Source organism: Oryctolagus cuniculus, chromosome 19, assembly GCF_051225735.1.
Source record: "Oryctolagus cuniculus isolate XC-2025 breed Fujian yellow rabbit chromosome 19, ASM5122573v1, whole genome shotgun sequence".
NCBI lineage: Eukaryota > Metazoa > Chordata > Mammalia > Lagomorpha > Leporidae > Oryctolagus > Oryctolagus cuniculus.
The window spans coordinates 49817121-49830658 of NC_142885.1; the positions used below are offsets into that span (position 1 = coordinate 49817121).

The 13538-nt window shown below is 57.0% G+C and overlaps 1 protein-coding gene across 3 annotated transcripts in view; it reads left to right on the plus strand.

Moving 5' to 3' along the window:
• Positions 1-13538, plus strand: part of GTF3C1 (general transcription factor IIIC subunit 1) — a 71412-nt gene that overhangs the window by 47274 nt on the left and 10600 nt on the right. For 2 of the 3 annotated variants that reach the window (XM_008257917.5, XM_008257919.5), the window contains exons 22-29: positions 480-561; positions 660-842; positions 3366-3523; positions 4992-5134; positions 6970-7051; positions 8790-8902; positions 11239-11301; positions 12366-12459. In XM_008257917.5, coding sequence (XP_008256139.3) covers positions 480-561; positions 660-842; positions 3366-3523; positions 4992-5134; positions 6970-7051; positions 8790-8902; positions 11239-11301; positions 12366-12459 — 918 coding nt within the window. The remainder of the gene's footprint in view (positions 1-479; positions 562-659; positions 843-3365; positions 3524-4991; positions 5135-6969; positions 7052-8789; positions 8903-11238; positions 11302-12365; positions 12460-13538) is intronic. The other variant, XM_008257918.5, reaches the window with a different exon arrangement.

A 13538-nucleotide genomic window follows, 5' to 3' on the forward strand; every position in this document is an offset into this window, starting at 1 on the left:
ACAGCTAGGGCTGGGCCAGGCCAGCAGCAGTGGCATAGAAATCAGGGCAGGTCTCACATGTGATGGCAGGTACTCAAAGATTTGAGCCGTCACCGTTGCTCCCCAGGGTCTGCCCTAACAGGAGCTAGGATCAGCCAGAGGCTGCTGGTTGAACCCAGGGCTCCTGTCTGGAATGGGGGTGTCTCAGCTGTTAGGTCAAATGCCCAGCCCTGGCCTTTTTTCCCTGCCCGCCTGCAACACCCACTTTGTAACTTGTCCTCTGATCTGGACAAACACTCTAGAGAAGGAATGAAAGTCCGGGTGCCACACAGAGGAACGCACGTGCAGTGCTGAAGGGGCCGCACAGGGGCCCACTCCTGGCAGCCTCCACCCAGCAGCCCGGGCTCGCCGAGACTGACGGCGTAGTGCCTTGGCCGTTCTGGGCGCCTGGGGACTCCTGCAAGTTCAGGGCTCATTCCAGTGCCGCACTTGTCGTGTAGGAAAACAGCGCCTCGGAGAGTGGGCTCACCGTGAGGCTGCAGACGTTCCTGACCAAGCGCCTGTTGCCGCCCAGGGCTACAGGTGAGTGTGCCGCAGCTGCCCCCGGAAGCAAATCCCCACCCCACCCCCACACGCCCACCCGGCGTTCACTGCCACCCACACCCCATGACCCCTTCCAGGCAGCGGCAAGCTGGGTCCCTGGGGAGAAGCGAGGAAAGGTGCGAAGCTCTCCGCCGCCCACGACGAGCAGTGCGAGGTGGCCTGGGAAACGCTGGACAGGAACTGGCGCGTGAGGGGTGGCAAGAGCCAGAAGCGGAAACGGCTGAAGACGGACCCGGGCAAGACCAAGAAAAGCAACAAAGGTTGTATGGGCGCTGCTGGCTCCTCCTGGCCCCGGCCTGTGCGTCTGTGCCACCGCCTGCCCCAGCTGGGCCTGAGTTCTGTCGGCAGACAGCAGGCTCCACGTCCCCTCCGCGGGTAGCGCTCCCTCCAAGCCGTGGTCGTTTCATTGTCCACATCCATCTGGCCGGCTGGGAGAGGCTCGGTTTTCCCGTGCGCTTCCCCAGCTCTCTCTGTCTGTATTTTGTGCAGTCTTTAGAAAGTCCCTCAGTTCACATTTCTAACTTTATCACAGCTGAAAAAAAACCTTAGCAAAATCTTCATCCTAAGTAACCAGAATTCTGTGACTCTTTTGGTTTACCTTTTTAAAGAAAAATTTTTTTTTTTTTTTTTTTTTGACAGAGTGGACAGTGAGAGAGAGAGACAGAGAGAAAGGTCTTCCTTTTGCCGTTGGTTCACCCTCCAATGGCCGCCGCGGCTGGCGTGCTGCGGCCGGCGCACTGCACTGATCCGATGGCAGGAGCCAGGAGCCAGGAGCCAGGTACTTTTCCTGGTCTCCCATGGGGTGCAGGGCCCAAGCACCTGGGCCATCCTCCACTGCACTCCCTGGCCACAGCAGAGGGCTGGCCTGGAAGAGGGGCAACCGGGACAGAATCCGGCGCCCCGACCGGGACTAGAACCCGGTGTGCTGGCGCCGCTAGGCGGAGGATTAGCCTAGTGAGCCGCGGCGCCGGCCGTAAAGAAAATTTCTTTTTTTTTATTTGACTTATTTGAAAGGCAGAGAGAAAGACAGAGAGAGAGGTCTCCCTTCCACCAGTTCACTACTCATGCCTGCAGGAGCTAAGCTGAGCCAAGCCAGAGACTGAATCCAGGAGCCAGGAACTCAATCCTGGTTTCCCACATGGTGGCAGGGACCCAGGTACTTGAGCCAGGACTCCAGTATGGAATACAGGCGTCCCACGCAGCTTCTTAGCCACCATAGCGAGTGCTGTCCCTGGTTCACCTTTTAATATCAGCATTTTTGTCAAATGGGCCAAAGTTCAAAGTCATGTTGTATTTTCAAGTTGAGGGAAAGTGGGGAATCACTGAAGCCTGCAGAATGTCCCCAGAGCTCATGGAACCCCTCATGTCCTATCACCACCACCACCCCTTTCTTTCTAACTTGAGAATGTAAGAGGAAGGAATTTCCCCTCTGCTAATAACTCACTCCCCCAAATGCCCACCACATCCAGGGCTGGACCCAGCAGAAGCCAAGAGCCAGAAACTCAGTCCAGGCCTTGAGTCATCAATGCTGCCTCCCAGGGTGTGCGTTAGCAGGGAGCTGGATTGGCCCTGGACTAGCTGGGACAGGAACCAGACAGTCCTGTGGGATGCGAGTGTCCCGAGCAGCATCCTAACCTCTGCATCACACCTCCACCCCCAGGGTGCCTTTCTGGCAGTGTGTGTAGCAGAAGGGATGGTGAGGGGACCACTGTCTGCTGTTTAGATCACTTGTGTATCACCCAAGGGGCCTGTCCCTGTGTTCCAACGACAATTTGATGGTTTCGGCTATTTCCGTAAGAACAGAATGTTTACCCAGGAACCTGCTCTCCAGGTTTATTGGGCTGGTGTTTGTAACAGATTGTGTCCCATCAGCTCAAGTGGCTCCTCAGCTTAGCCTCCTGCAGAGGCAAGGCCTCTGTGCAAGGCCAGCGTGACTCACAGAGACCCGAGTGCCCCTCAAGGCCAAGTTCGGCTGAGGCGTCCCTCTGTATCCAGGTCTCCTTGCCCACTGCTCTTCAGCCTTCATTGGGAAGACGCTTGGCAAACAAGTGGTCTTTTGGAATTGGTGGTGGCATACGGTGTGTGGCCTGTGAACGGACTGTTAGTGCAGGGGAGCCTGGGAAGCCATGGCTAAGGGTTCCAGGCTCCCATCCTATGTCTGCCATTGACTGGGCTCCGTGCCTCAGACTGTGAATTGGGTTGCTCTCCTATAATGCCCATGGTTGTATCCATCACACAGAGTTGTGCAAAGTACCATTCCACTTGCGAGTTAACACACGTGTCAGCCAAGCACTGCTAGCAACATAATGCAGGCACCTGCTGTCATTTCCTTCGTAGCTGCCTTGTGCTGGGTGCTGCAGCCTGGAGCGTAGGCCTCATTGTCCCCACAGTGCTCACACATGTTCCACAGCCAGCGCCCTGAGGTCACAACAAGGGAGGGCCTCCTATGCAGTGACACCAGCCCGAGGTGATGCTTATGTGCAAACAGGCGCTAGGCATGCTCTGTCAACCTCTGCGTAGGCCGCCTTCAGAGGGTCCCTGTCACCATGGGAGAGGCTGGAGACTGGTGGGCAGCTCCCTCGAGGCTGCATTGCACTGGCCAACCTGTCCCCTGAAGTCTCAGCAAAGAGAAATGCTGAGTTGGGGTGAACGCCAAAACAGAACAGTCAGGGGGCCCGCAGGAGGCTCTGGGGCCGGTGCCTTGTCCAGCCCCAAGCGGGGTCGGGAGTGACAGCTGCGCACTGATGCTGGAAGCTCCCTGCTCTCTCCCCTGCTGTTTCTAGAAGAGCCCCCAGAGGAAAAGAGCAAGCGGCTGCGCTACCACGACGAAGCGGACCAGAGCGCCCTGCAGAGGATGACCCAGCTGCGCGTCACCTGGTCCACGCACGAAGACCGGCTCATCATGCTGTGCCGCATAGCCAGCAACATCCTCAACACCAAGGTACCGCCTGCTGGCCCCGCCCTGCCTGCCTCCCAGCCGCCACAGGTGGTGGCCGCTGGGCCCAGGTGCACCAGCGGCTGTGGCCACGGTCCGGCTCACCAGGTTTCTGTTGTTCACCCCCCTAGCTGTGACCCCGAGTCCCTGTAGCCTCTGACATCACTGCCCCCATGTCACCATCATGTTCCTCCAGGCTCCTCACTGCTGCCCTGGTCTCGCCGTGCAGCAGGGCTGGGGGAGCTGCCAGGTTGGACAAATGGCCCAGCAAGCTGAGAGCAGAGTGAGCCCTGCTAACAGACAGTGGTACCCTAGATCAGGACTGTGTGCCCTTGTTCTCAACCGTATCAGCCAGAGAAACCCACTGGGCACTTGGCCTGCAGGCTCACCGGGTCCCTTTCTGGAACATTTGTCCCATTATAACCCCTCACTCCTCAGTCCTCTCCTAAGTTCCCATCCAACCTCTCCTCTCCGGAAGGAACTGGAAGGTGACAGGTTGCTGCCTCCCCCCATTGCTGTCCCCAGTTCCTGCATCTACAATGGCTCTTTTTTTTTTTTTTTTTTTTTACAGAGTGGACAGTGAGAGAGAGAGAGACAAAGAGAAAGGTCTTCCTTTTGCCGTTGGTTCACCCTCCAATGGCCGCCGCGGCCGGTGCGCTGCGGCCAGCGCATCGCGCTGATCCGAAGCCAGGAGCCAGGTGCTTTTCCTGGTCTCCCATGCGGGTGCAGGGCCCAAGGACTTAGGCCATCCTCCACTGCACTCCTGGGCCACAGCAGAGAGCTGGCCTGGAAGAGGGGCAACCGGGACAGAATCCGGCACCCCGACCGGGACTAGAACCCAGTGTGCCGGCGCCGCAAGGTGGAGGATTAGCCTATTGAGACACGGCGCCGGCCTACAATGGCTTTTGCATCACAGCTCTGATGGGAGGGCTGTCCCTACCTTTGACACAGCTAGGGGAGCCAGGAAGGGCCGGCACGACTCCGTGCTAGGGGACCCTGTGCCCTGTTTCTTAGCGTTGTAAGAAATCTGTCATCAAGCAGCTTCATCCCCTTAGCTCTGCCTTCCAGTGCATCGCTAGCGGATAACCTGTAACACGAGCTCCAGAGTGGCCCTGCGCAGATGCACTGTGTGAGAGTTGGGCCTTCCCAGCCCTCTGACTTCACAGGCGTTACACACCTAGAATCTCCCATGATGCATCTCCCTAACCATCAGTGCTGCCCAGTGTCCTCGGAGGGCCTCTGTTAGGGTCCTTGCCGGAAACACTGTCTGCCCACTGGACATCGAAGGCTTGGCCTGCTCTTCTCTGCCCAGTGCCCAGTTCCTGTGGTTGGGTCACCTTGTGAGGTGACAGCTTTGGGTAGCCACCGAGGCAAGGCATCCACAGCACATGGTTTCATCCCTTGCTCCGTGTTAACTCCGCGGATGCGGGCTCTGGGGGCACTGATTGCTGTCTCGACTTTGCATCCAATCCAGGTGAACGGCCTGTTTGTCCCCTGGCAAGTCGTGCGTGATATTTTGCATGCTACCTTCGAAGAGTCCTTGGATAAAACATCTCACTCAGTGGGAAGAAGAGCTCGCTACATTGTCAAAAATCCACAGACCTATCTGAACTACAAGTAAGCCACTCCTGCACACAGCTGTCTCAGGGCTTCTGGTGCTTTCTGTCTTCTTTCATCGCGCTGGCTCCTACTCAGAGGTCCCCTTCAGGTGGGGCACAGAGCTGCTGGAGCTGAGCGGTGTGGCTGCACTGGTCTCCCAAGGGCTGGCCTGGTGCTGGGCGCGCGCATGCACGTGCTATTCCTTGGACTTCAGAGAACCTAGCAAAGCAGGCACTGTCGTCCATTCTTCCAGATGGAGAAATGGAAGCTGGGCGCTGAGCGTCACATGACTGGTGTGTGGCAGAGGGAGAGGCCGACTTTCACGGCTATTTTTAGCTCTCAGAGTAGCTCCTGAGAGCTCTGTATTAACAGCCCATCACAGCTCGCTCCAGGAAAAAATCGAGACAAGACCCAGCTTGTTGGACAAAGCGCACTCCACCATGTCCTCCCGTGCTCTGAGAGCTGGGTGTCCCTGAGGGCTTCCAGCCATAGCCTGGGGGTGGGGGGGGTGGAGGTAGGGGTGGGGTGGGATGTCCTCTGCCCAGGAATCTCAGGGTCGTTTGTCTCTTGCCAGCGAGGCTCGCCCCGGTCTCGCTTTCCCTGGGCCAAACTGTAGAACATTGCCAGCCCCAGTGTTGAAGCCAGTATGAGTAGGGCCAGCAGGGTACACAGGGCCGGGGCAGGCAGAGCCCCCTGCCCCAGCTGGCCTGTCGTGCCCCGAGTCAGTGAGGGCTGTGCCCCGAGTCTGTGAGCTGGCTCTGAGCCACCCTGGATTGGGCCCTGCAGAACCCACATCGTAGAGAGGAGTCGGCCCGGCCCACTAGGCGGTGTTTCTGACTCTCAGCGCTGTGCACATGTGGGCAGGCCCTCTCCCTGTGTGGGGCCGTCCTGTGCACTGTGGGATGTTCAGAAGTACCCTCGGCTTTCACACACTGGATGTCAGGAGCTTCGCTCTTCCTGTTTTGACAACCAGAGAGGTCTCCAGAAATGCCCTGGAGGCCTGTCGCTGCTGTATGAGCCTGTTCCCCTGTGTACCGACTCTCCGAAGGGCTCTGATCTCCTGATCCAAGCTCTTTGCAGAGAGAGTGCCAGTGGGCCAGGGTGACAGTGAGTTGATAGTGAAGTGAGGGCTGGAACGCGCCTCCCCAGCCCTGACTCCTGCCGTGCTCTTCCCCCTCAGCAGCTGTGCCGGGAGGAGAGCGTGGGCTCCAGGGTTAGCAGCCCTAGGTGGGCTCCCTCCTCACCCCCCGTCTCCTGAGGTCGGGCACCTGGCCAGAGCCTTCATCACATGGAGGCCGGTTCCTCTGGTGTGAAGCAGAGCAACAGTGGTGCTGCTGACCCCATGCCCTGCCTGCCTGCCCCAGGCCAGGCCCATGTGAGGCCCGAGGGCTCCCTGTACCTCCAGGCGATGCCAGGGAATGACCGGCTCCACCGGCAAGCTCTTTAGACTGCTGCCCGTCCTGCCCTGCTTTTCCTTTGGGACAAAGCACTCTCTGTGTCCATCACATAGATACAGAGATCTGTGGCATGGGCAGAGGAGAGCTGTTTGTCATAGGGAGCGCCAGTGCCTGTAGATTTTTAGATTTACAATACGCTTGCAAATACGTACGGGTACCTCATGCAGCCCTGGCCGGGGCCCATGGGCAGGGGGCAGTGGCTGTTCTTAGGTTACCCGTGCAGGATGTGAGGTGTGAGCAGATGTGAGGCATGAGCAGGTGCTTTCACATGCACGAGCCCAAATCCCTCGTTTTCCAAAGCTGTCCCCCTCCAGAAGGCTCATGGTGAATCCTGCTCCACCGTTAGCTGAAGCCGGAAAGGTTCCCTGACTTGGCCTTCGTCTTCACCTCCTGCAGGGTTTGCCTCGCCGAGGTGTACCAGGACAAAGCCCTCGTCGGAGATTTCATGAATCGAAAGTGTAACTATGAAGACCCGAAGGTGGGCTGTGGGCGGGTGCAGGAGTCGGCCTGCACTGCAGACGGGTCTTGTTTCTAGGGGCTGTCCCCAGGGCCCAGAGCCCCCGCCACCCTTGCAAGCGTGGCTGTGGTTTCCTGCTCCCTGGGGAAATCCGCATGTCAGTTCGCTGGCCTCGGCTCTCATTTGATCTGGCTCCAAGCATCCGTTTGCAAAGATGATTAGGATTTGACATGCTGCTGCACTTGGAGCTGTTTGGTTAGGAAAATAGGGCAGTGCTTCAGAAATTACAAACAGCTGGCCTGTTTCCTGGACAAGCTGGCTGAGAGGGTTTGAGATCCTTTGCAGGTTTTCTGTCCAGGTGCGGCCGGGGCAGTGGCTAGCAAGGCAGGAGCTGTTTTTGTGTAGACCTAACTTTCCTGCTCTTTGCTCGCCTGGGCCCTGTTGCATGGATCCAGCCTGGTCCAGGCAAGGCCCTTGCTCTGACGACACCACAAGTGAGTGGCACTGGCAGAGAAGTAGACAGCCATCCCAGCACCGTGCTGTCAGCCCCCAGAGAGAGGCAGGCACAGGCCCGCCAAGGTCAGGCAGTGGGTAGCAGAACAGTTTGGGGTGCAAATAACAGAAAAGTCCAGCTTCTCCTCTCCAGAGCCCCTCTCTGTCCACTCCACAAAGCCATCAGTGGCTTAGGGCTTTGCTTTTCACCTATGCCAAGCCGTCTGAAAGGAGACGTCCTGGCTGGTACAGCCAAGCAGAGGTGTCATCAGGTTCCCAATTGCATGCTCTCACTTTGCTCTCTGCCCCTCGTGGTCAGCTTTCCATCTGGCTGGCTCTCACCCATTGGGTGCTCATTGACTCCTGGAGCTCAGGTCCTCACAACAGAGTCCCAGGGCTTCCCAGCAGGAAGTGGAAGGAGGGGCTGGCTGAGCCCTGAGAGGCAGCCTTTCCCACAAGCCCCTGGCAGCTGGGACCACATGGCTGGGCAGCAGTTACCTAGCAGAGAGCATTGAGGCTGCCTCAGTTGGCCCTGCTTCATTCCGGGGCCGCATCCTTCCCTGACCAGATCAGAGCCGGAAAGGAAGAATGGGATGAAAGAAATCAGCTGAGAGAGACTGTGTCTGCCTCAGAGGGCTTTACAGAGGTGTCCGTGCTGGTCCGAGACGCAGCAGCCTCAGCCCACGGAGGCAGAGGCAGTGGGAAGAGAGGGCACAGGGCCCCCGGGATGCAGTGTTAGGGTCACAGGCGGATGCATCAGGGGCCGTGGCCTGCATGGTCTCAGCACCTGAGGGCAAAGGTGGGCGTCTACCCTGTCATAGGTAGGTGGACACAGGGTGACATGATGAGTTTGCTTCTGGGAGCCGGGTCTGGAATGAGACAGTTGCAAGTAGGGGGCAGGAAGAAGAAGGAGCCAGGAGGGGGAGGGGGAGCCAGACCTTGGGGGAGCAAGGTGGTGGGGGATCATGTAGGCACTCGGGCCAGCGTGCAGCAGGCTGCAGTCTTCCTGTCTGGGGTAGCGGAGAGAGCTGGCGGCAGGGCCGGCAGTGGGGGACTCCTGAGTGTGGTGCTGAGTGTGCTGCCCTCTCAGGTGACAGGTGACCTCTGGGGACCCGGCGAGACAGGCCAGGCAAGGGAGGCAGCACAGCCAGCATTGCCTGTGCTCAGCAGCCACAGCTGTCTGTCGCAGGGTGTTCTCCCGTGCTTCTTAGACGAACGTCCCTTCTGGGAGAGGAAGGGTTAACATCTCCTCCCCTCTGTCCCAAAGGTTTGTGCCAGTGAGTTTAAGGAATTTGTGGAGAAGCTGAAAGAGAAGTTCAGTTCCAACCTGAAGAGCCCTGGCCTTGAGATCCCAGACACACTGCAGGAGCTGTTTGCCAGGTAAGGGCCTTCTGGGAGGTTCCTGTGATCCTCACAGGGCTAGAAGCCCAGCCCGGCCGGCCGGGGCTACCCAGGAAGTGTCCCCCTGGTCAGCAGGGCTGCGTCTGGCTGTGCCCCTCACCCTCCTGTCTCTGGATCACCCGATCTGGCTTGGGGCACCTGAGACTGGGGAGGGAGCCATCATTGCTCACCGCCCCCCACCCGGGCCTCGCACCCCCTCTCCCACCGCGTCCCTGCTGCTCACTCAGTTCAGGTTCCCGCGTCTGGTTGTGCCTTCTTCCAGGCTCACTCACTTCCCGGGTGCGGAAACTGCGTGGTGGAAGTGCCGAGCCCACGGCCACAGAGCGTGTGCGCAGCAGGGCTGGCCCCGGAGCCTAGGCGGGGTCTGACTCCAAAGGCGCGGTTCCTAGCAGCTCAGCCACCCAGCGTGTGGCGGAACAGCCTTGGGTTTTACAGCACAGAGCCCTGTGAGATGGGAAGGGCTTCCGTTCTGAGAACTAGGCCCGTTTTCTTCGCATCGAGAATGACCCTCTCGCCACCGCTGGTCCCAATCTCCCTACCAAGAGATGCCGTCCATCCATCAAGTCCTTACCTTGGCGCTCTGCGTTCCAGCCGGAGATCTCATTCCTTCACTCACCCAGTGACCCGTCTGTGTGGCGCCCACCCTGGGCCAGGCCCGAGGAGCCATCTGTGGTCATTTTCAGAGTTGACGCCCTGTAGCTGTTTTCAGGGTTTTATTTTTGTTTCTGCGGCACACTGACTCCCAGAATCCTAAGTGGCGCGGCTGATATGCCGTCTTCAAGGTAGCTCAATGGACTGTTTACCCATTTGTGATTTACAGCCCCGAGTATTTTCAGCTGAGTTATGGGGCAGCGTGTGGTCATAAAAAAGGACAGTTAGAGATTGTTAAAGGTGAGCTTGGGAGCTGTGTAGACGGCAGGGACATTTGTAGCTGTAACAGCTCAACGCTGGTTTTGATCTTGGCCAAACCAAATGGAAAATGCTTCCATATTTTTCCTCATTTGACTGAAAAAGAGTTCACATGTTGTTACAGGAAGCTCCTTTTTCCTGGCGGTAGATGGAGGCAGTTGCTTTTGCAGAGATGAATTTCTCCATTAGTTTTCTGGAAGCCAAAGACGCAGCTTACAAATGGCCAGGGTCTTTGAAACAGCCCATTGTGTGCGTTATTCCTGGAGGTACTTGCTTGGTGTGAACACAATAAAATGATGTTAAATGCAGCTCAGAAAAAAGAAGGAGAATTCGTCTGTTATCCTCCCAACACTTCGTCCTGCCACTGCCTTTAGGTGGCTTCTGCTTGTCTTCTGTTGGCAGATGGTTACATTTATGTATGAGGTACAGTGGGATATTTTGACAGATGCATGCATCGTGGGAAGATTGAATCACGCCAATTAACATCTCCATCACCTCACCACATGTTTTTTGTTTTTTGTTTTTTTTTTTAATAAAGATTGATTTATTTATTTGAAAGTCAGTTACACAGAGAGAGGAGAGGCAGAGAGAGAGGTCTGCTATCTGCTGGTTCAGTCCCTAATTGGCCGCAACAGCTGGAGCTGCGCCGATCTGAAGCCAGGAGCCAGGAGCTTCTTCCAGGTCTCCCACATGGGTGCAGGGGCCCAAGGACTTGGGCTTTCTTGAACTGCTATCCTAGGCCCTAGCAGAGAGCTGGATGGGAAGTGGAGCAGCCAGGACTAGAGCTGGCCCCAACATGTTATTTTTTTTGTAGCGAGAACGTTAACAACATATACTTAGAGCAGTCCAGAGATAGACACCGTATGGCCTGTATTCCTCCAGCCTGAGACCTGCACGCTCGGTGACCATCTCCCCTTCCTCATCCCTCCGCTTCCTCCCCATCTCTGCTCACCTCCTTTGTACTCTCTTTCTCTGGGATGGACGTTTAATTATTTACATGAGAGTGAGAGAGAGTGCATATGTGAACTCCCATCTGCTGGTTCCCTGCAAATGCCTGCAACCCCCTCCGAGAGGCTGCACGGGCGCTGAAGCCAGGAAGCAGGCACTCAGTCCAGCTCCCCACGTGCGTGGCAGGAACTCAGTTACTTGAGCTGTCACAGCTGCCTCCCAGGGTCTGTGTTATCTGGAAGCTGGAGTCAGGAGTCAAACCCAGGATTCCAGTGTGGGCAGTGGGTAACCACCAGACCAAACATCCTGCAGCCCTCAGCGCTCTCATAAGCGGGCCGCGATGCATTCTTGTTGTAAATGGCCTGCGTAGTCCTAGCTTTCAGTGAGTTAATTATGTTTGCCGCAGGGAACCATCCTGGGCCTATTTTCATGACGCACGCTCTCCTGTTCTCTTGCAGATACCGGGTTTTGGCCATCGGAGATGAAAGAGATCAGATCAGGAAAGAAGACCAACTTCACAGGCAAGTGCTGCTTGGCAGAGAACCTTGTCTCCTGCCACCCGGTTTGGTTGCATACAGCCTACCACGGGTGTTACCCCAGGGCCAGATCTAGCTGGCTGCCTGTCTGTAAATAAAGTTTTACTGGCCGGCGCCGCGGCTCACTAGGCTAATCCTCCGCCTAGCGGCGCCGGCACACCGGGTTCTAGTCCCGGTCGGGGCGCCGGATTCTGTCCCGGTTGCCCCTCTTCCAGGCCAGCCCTCTGCTGTGGCCAGGGAGTGCAGTGGAGGATGGCCCAGGTGCTTGGGCCCTGCACCCCATGGGAGATCAGGAAAAGCACCTGGCTCCTGGCTCCTGCCATCGGATCAGCGCGGTGCGCTGGCCGCAGCGCGCCGACCGCGGCGGCCATTGGAGGGTGAACCAACGGCAAAGGAAGACCTTTCTCTCTGTCTCTCTCTCTCACTGTCCACTCTGCCTGTCAAAAAAATAAATAAAAAAAAAAAAAATTAAAAAAAAAAAAAAAAAAGTTTTACTGGAACATGGCCATGCCCACCCCGCATGTTACCCATGCTCGTGGTGGCAGAGTCTCCACAGCCCACGGACGCTGGCATCTGGCCCCATCACAGAGAGACACTGGCCCTAACTGGCCCAGAGTGACACTGGCACCTGTTGGCTGCCCGCTCTTGGGACACTGGGGAGAGGATCGGAGCTCTCGGCTGGATTTTCCAGGCAGAATGCTCTTGAGAGAGCTCAGCTTTGCCCGCCTCCCCATCTCGGATAATCAGCATTCAGCTTGATTTTCAGCTCTGTGTTTCCCTTAGAGGAAAGCTTGTTTAGAATCCAAGGGAAAGAAAACACGAGTACTCAGCTGCCCCATAAACCCACACTGGCTCCTGCTGCTGCTCACGCGCTAGGTGGCGACTTCTTCCCGCAAACTGGTGCGGTCAGTAAGCCCGGAACCGCCCGGGCCTTCATGCTGTGGCGTGACTAGTCAGGACAGATCGGCAGCTCTTCTCAGCCGGGCATCGCATCCGTGTCTCCCCCGGGGCAAGCCGTGCTCACGCTGCCGTACCCTCTCCCCCTGCAGCTTGGACGACATCCACTTCCTGGTGCTCCAGAACTTGATCCAGAGCACGCTGGCCCTGTCGGACAGCCAGATGAAGTCCTGCCAGTCCTTCCAGGTGGGTACCGGCTTCTGGCATCACAGGTGCACCAGGGCCAGGTGAGGCGTTTGCACCTGTCCTTCTCGGCTTTGCGGTCTCAGGGGACCCGGTTCCCCCGAAGACGCCAGCCCTCGCTCCCTTCACCTTGACTTATTTTGCTGTTGTTGTTGTTGTTGTCTTATTTATTTGTTTGCATTGTGTAAATTGAAGGCTTGCCACTGGATGATTCGGTGTGCATATGCCTCCCACTAAGCCAGGGAGTGCACCCGTCTCACCTGTGGTGTACTGAGAACACTCGGGCTCCCACCTCCCAGCATGGTCCACCTGTGCACCGCAGTAGTGCCACCTGCACTGCTGAAACTGTACCCCTTGACCTGTGTCTCCCGGTTTCTGTCTGTCAGCATCAGAGTAGGAGGACCAGATCCAGGGGCCACCACAGTTCCTCCCAGGACTGAGGTTAGAAGTCTGAAGCATGCCAGAGGCATCGAGAGAGTGCATTGTGTTTTCAAAGGCTGACCTGTCAACAGCCGCCCCCCCTCCAAGCCTGACTGCCCAGGGCATCCGTCTCCTTCACGTTGAGTGACCACAGCAGTCCAGTCTACTTCGGTATTTCATCTCTAAACCCCCAAATCTGCTCCTCTGCCTTACATCACATTAACTCAATCAATTTGGAGCATAGAGGGGGCAGAATTAAGAAAATAAAAAGATGGCATTTTCTAATCCTATTGATGAATTCCGATGCATGGAGTCCCAAAAGTCAGGGGGCCTCAGAGAGGCCTCAGAGCCCTCTTAGCTTTGAGGCTTCCCCACACACAAGGAATTGCTAGTGTGGGCCCAGCAGGGGGCGCTGCGGCATCTCACAGGCCTGTGCAAAGAGCAAGAAGACAGAGTAGGACACAGCCCCAGACAGGTGGCCCACAGACCACAGCTGCTCCCTGGATTTCTTTTTTTGAACCCATACTCGCTTAAAGCAAAGAAACCCCAAAAATGATATTTGGGAATTTACCACCAGCATTGCACTTGGCCAGGTTGCTATGAACTAAATCTTCCCACTGTCCTGCTCATCACTGGGTCAGAGCTGGACAGAACCCCAGGGA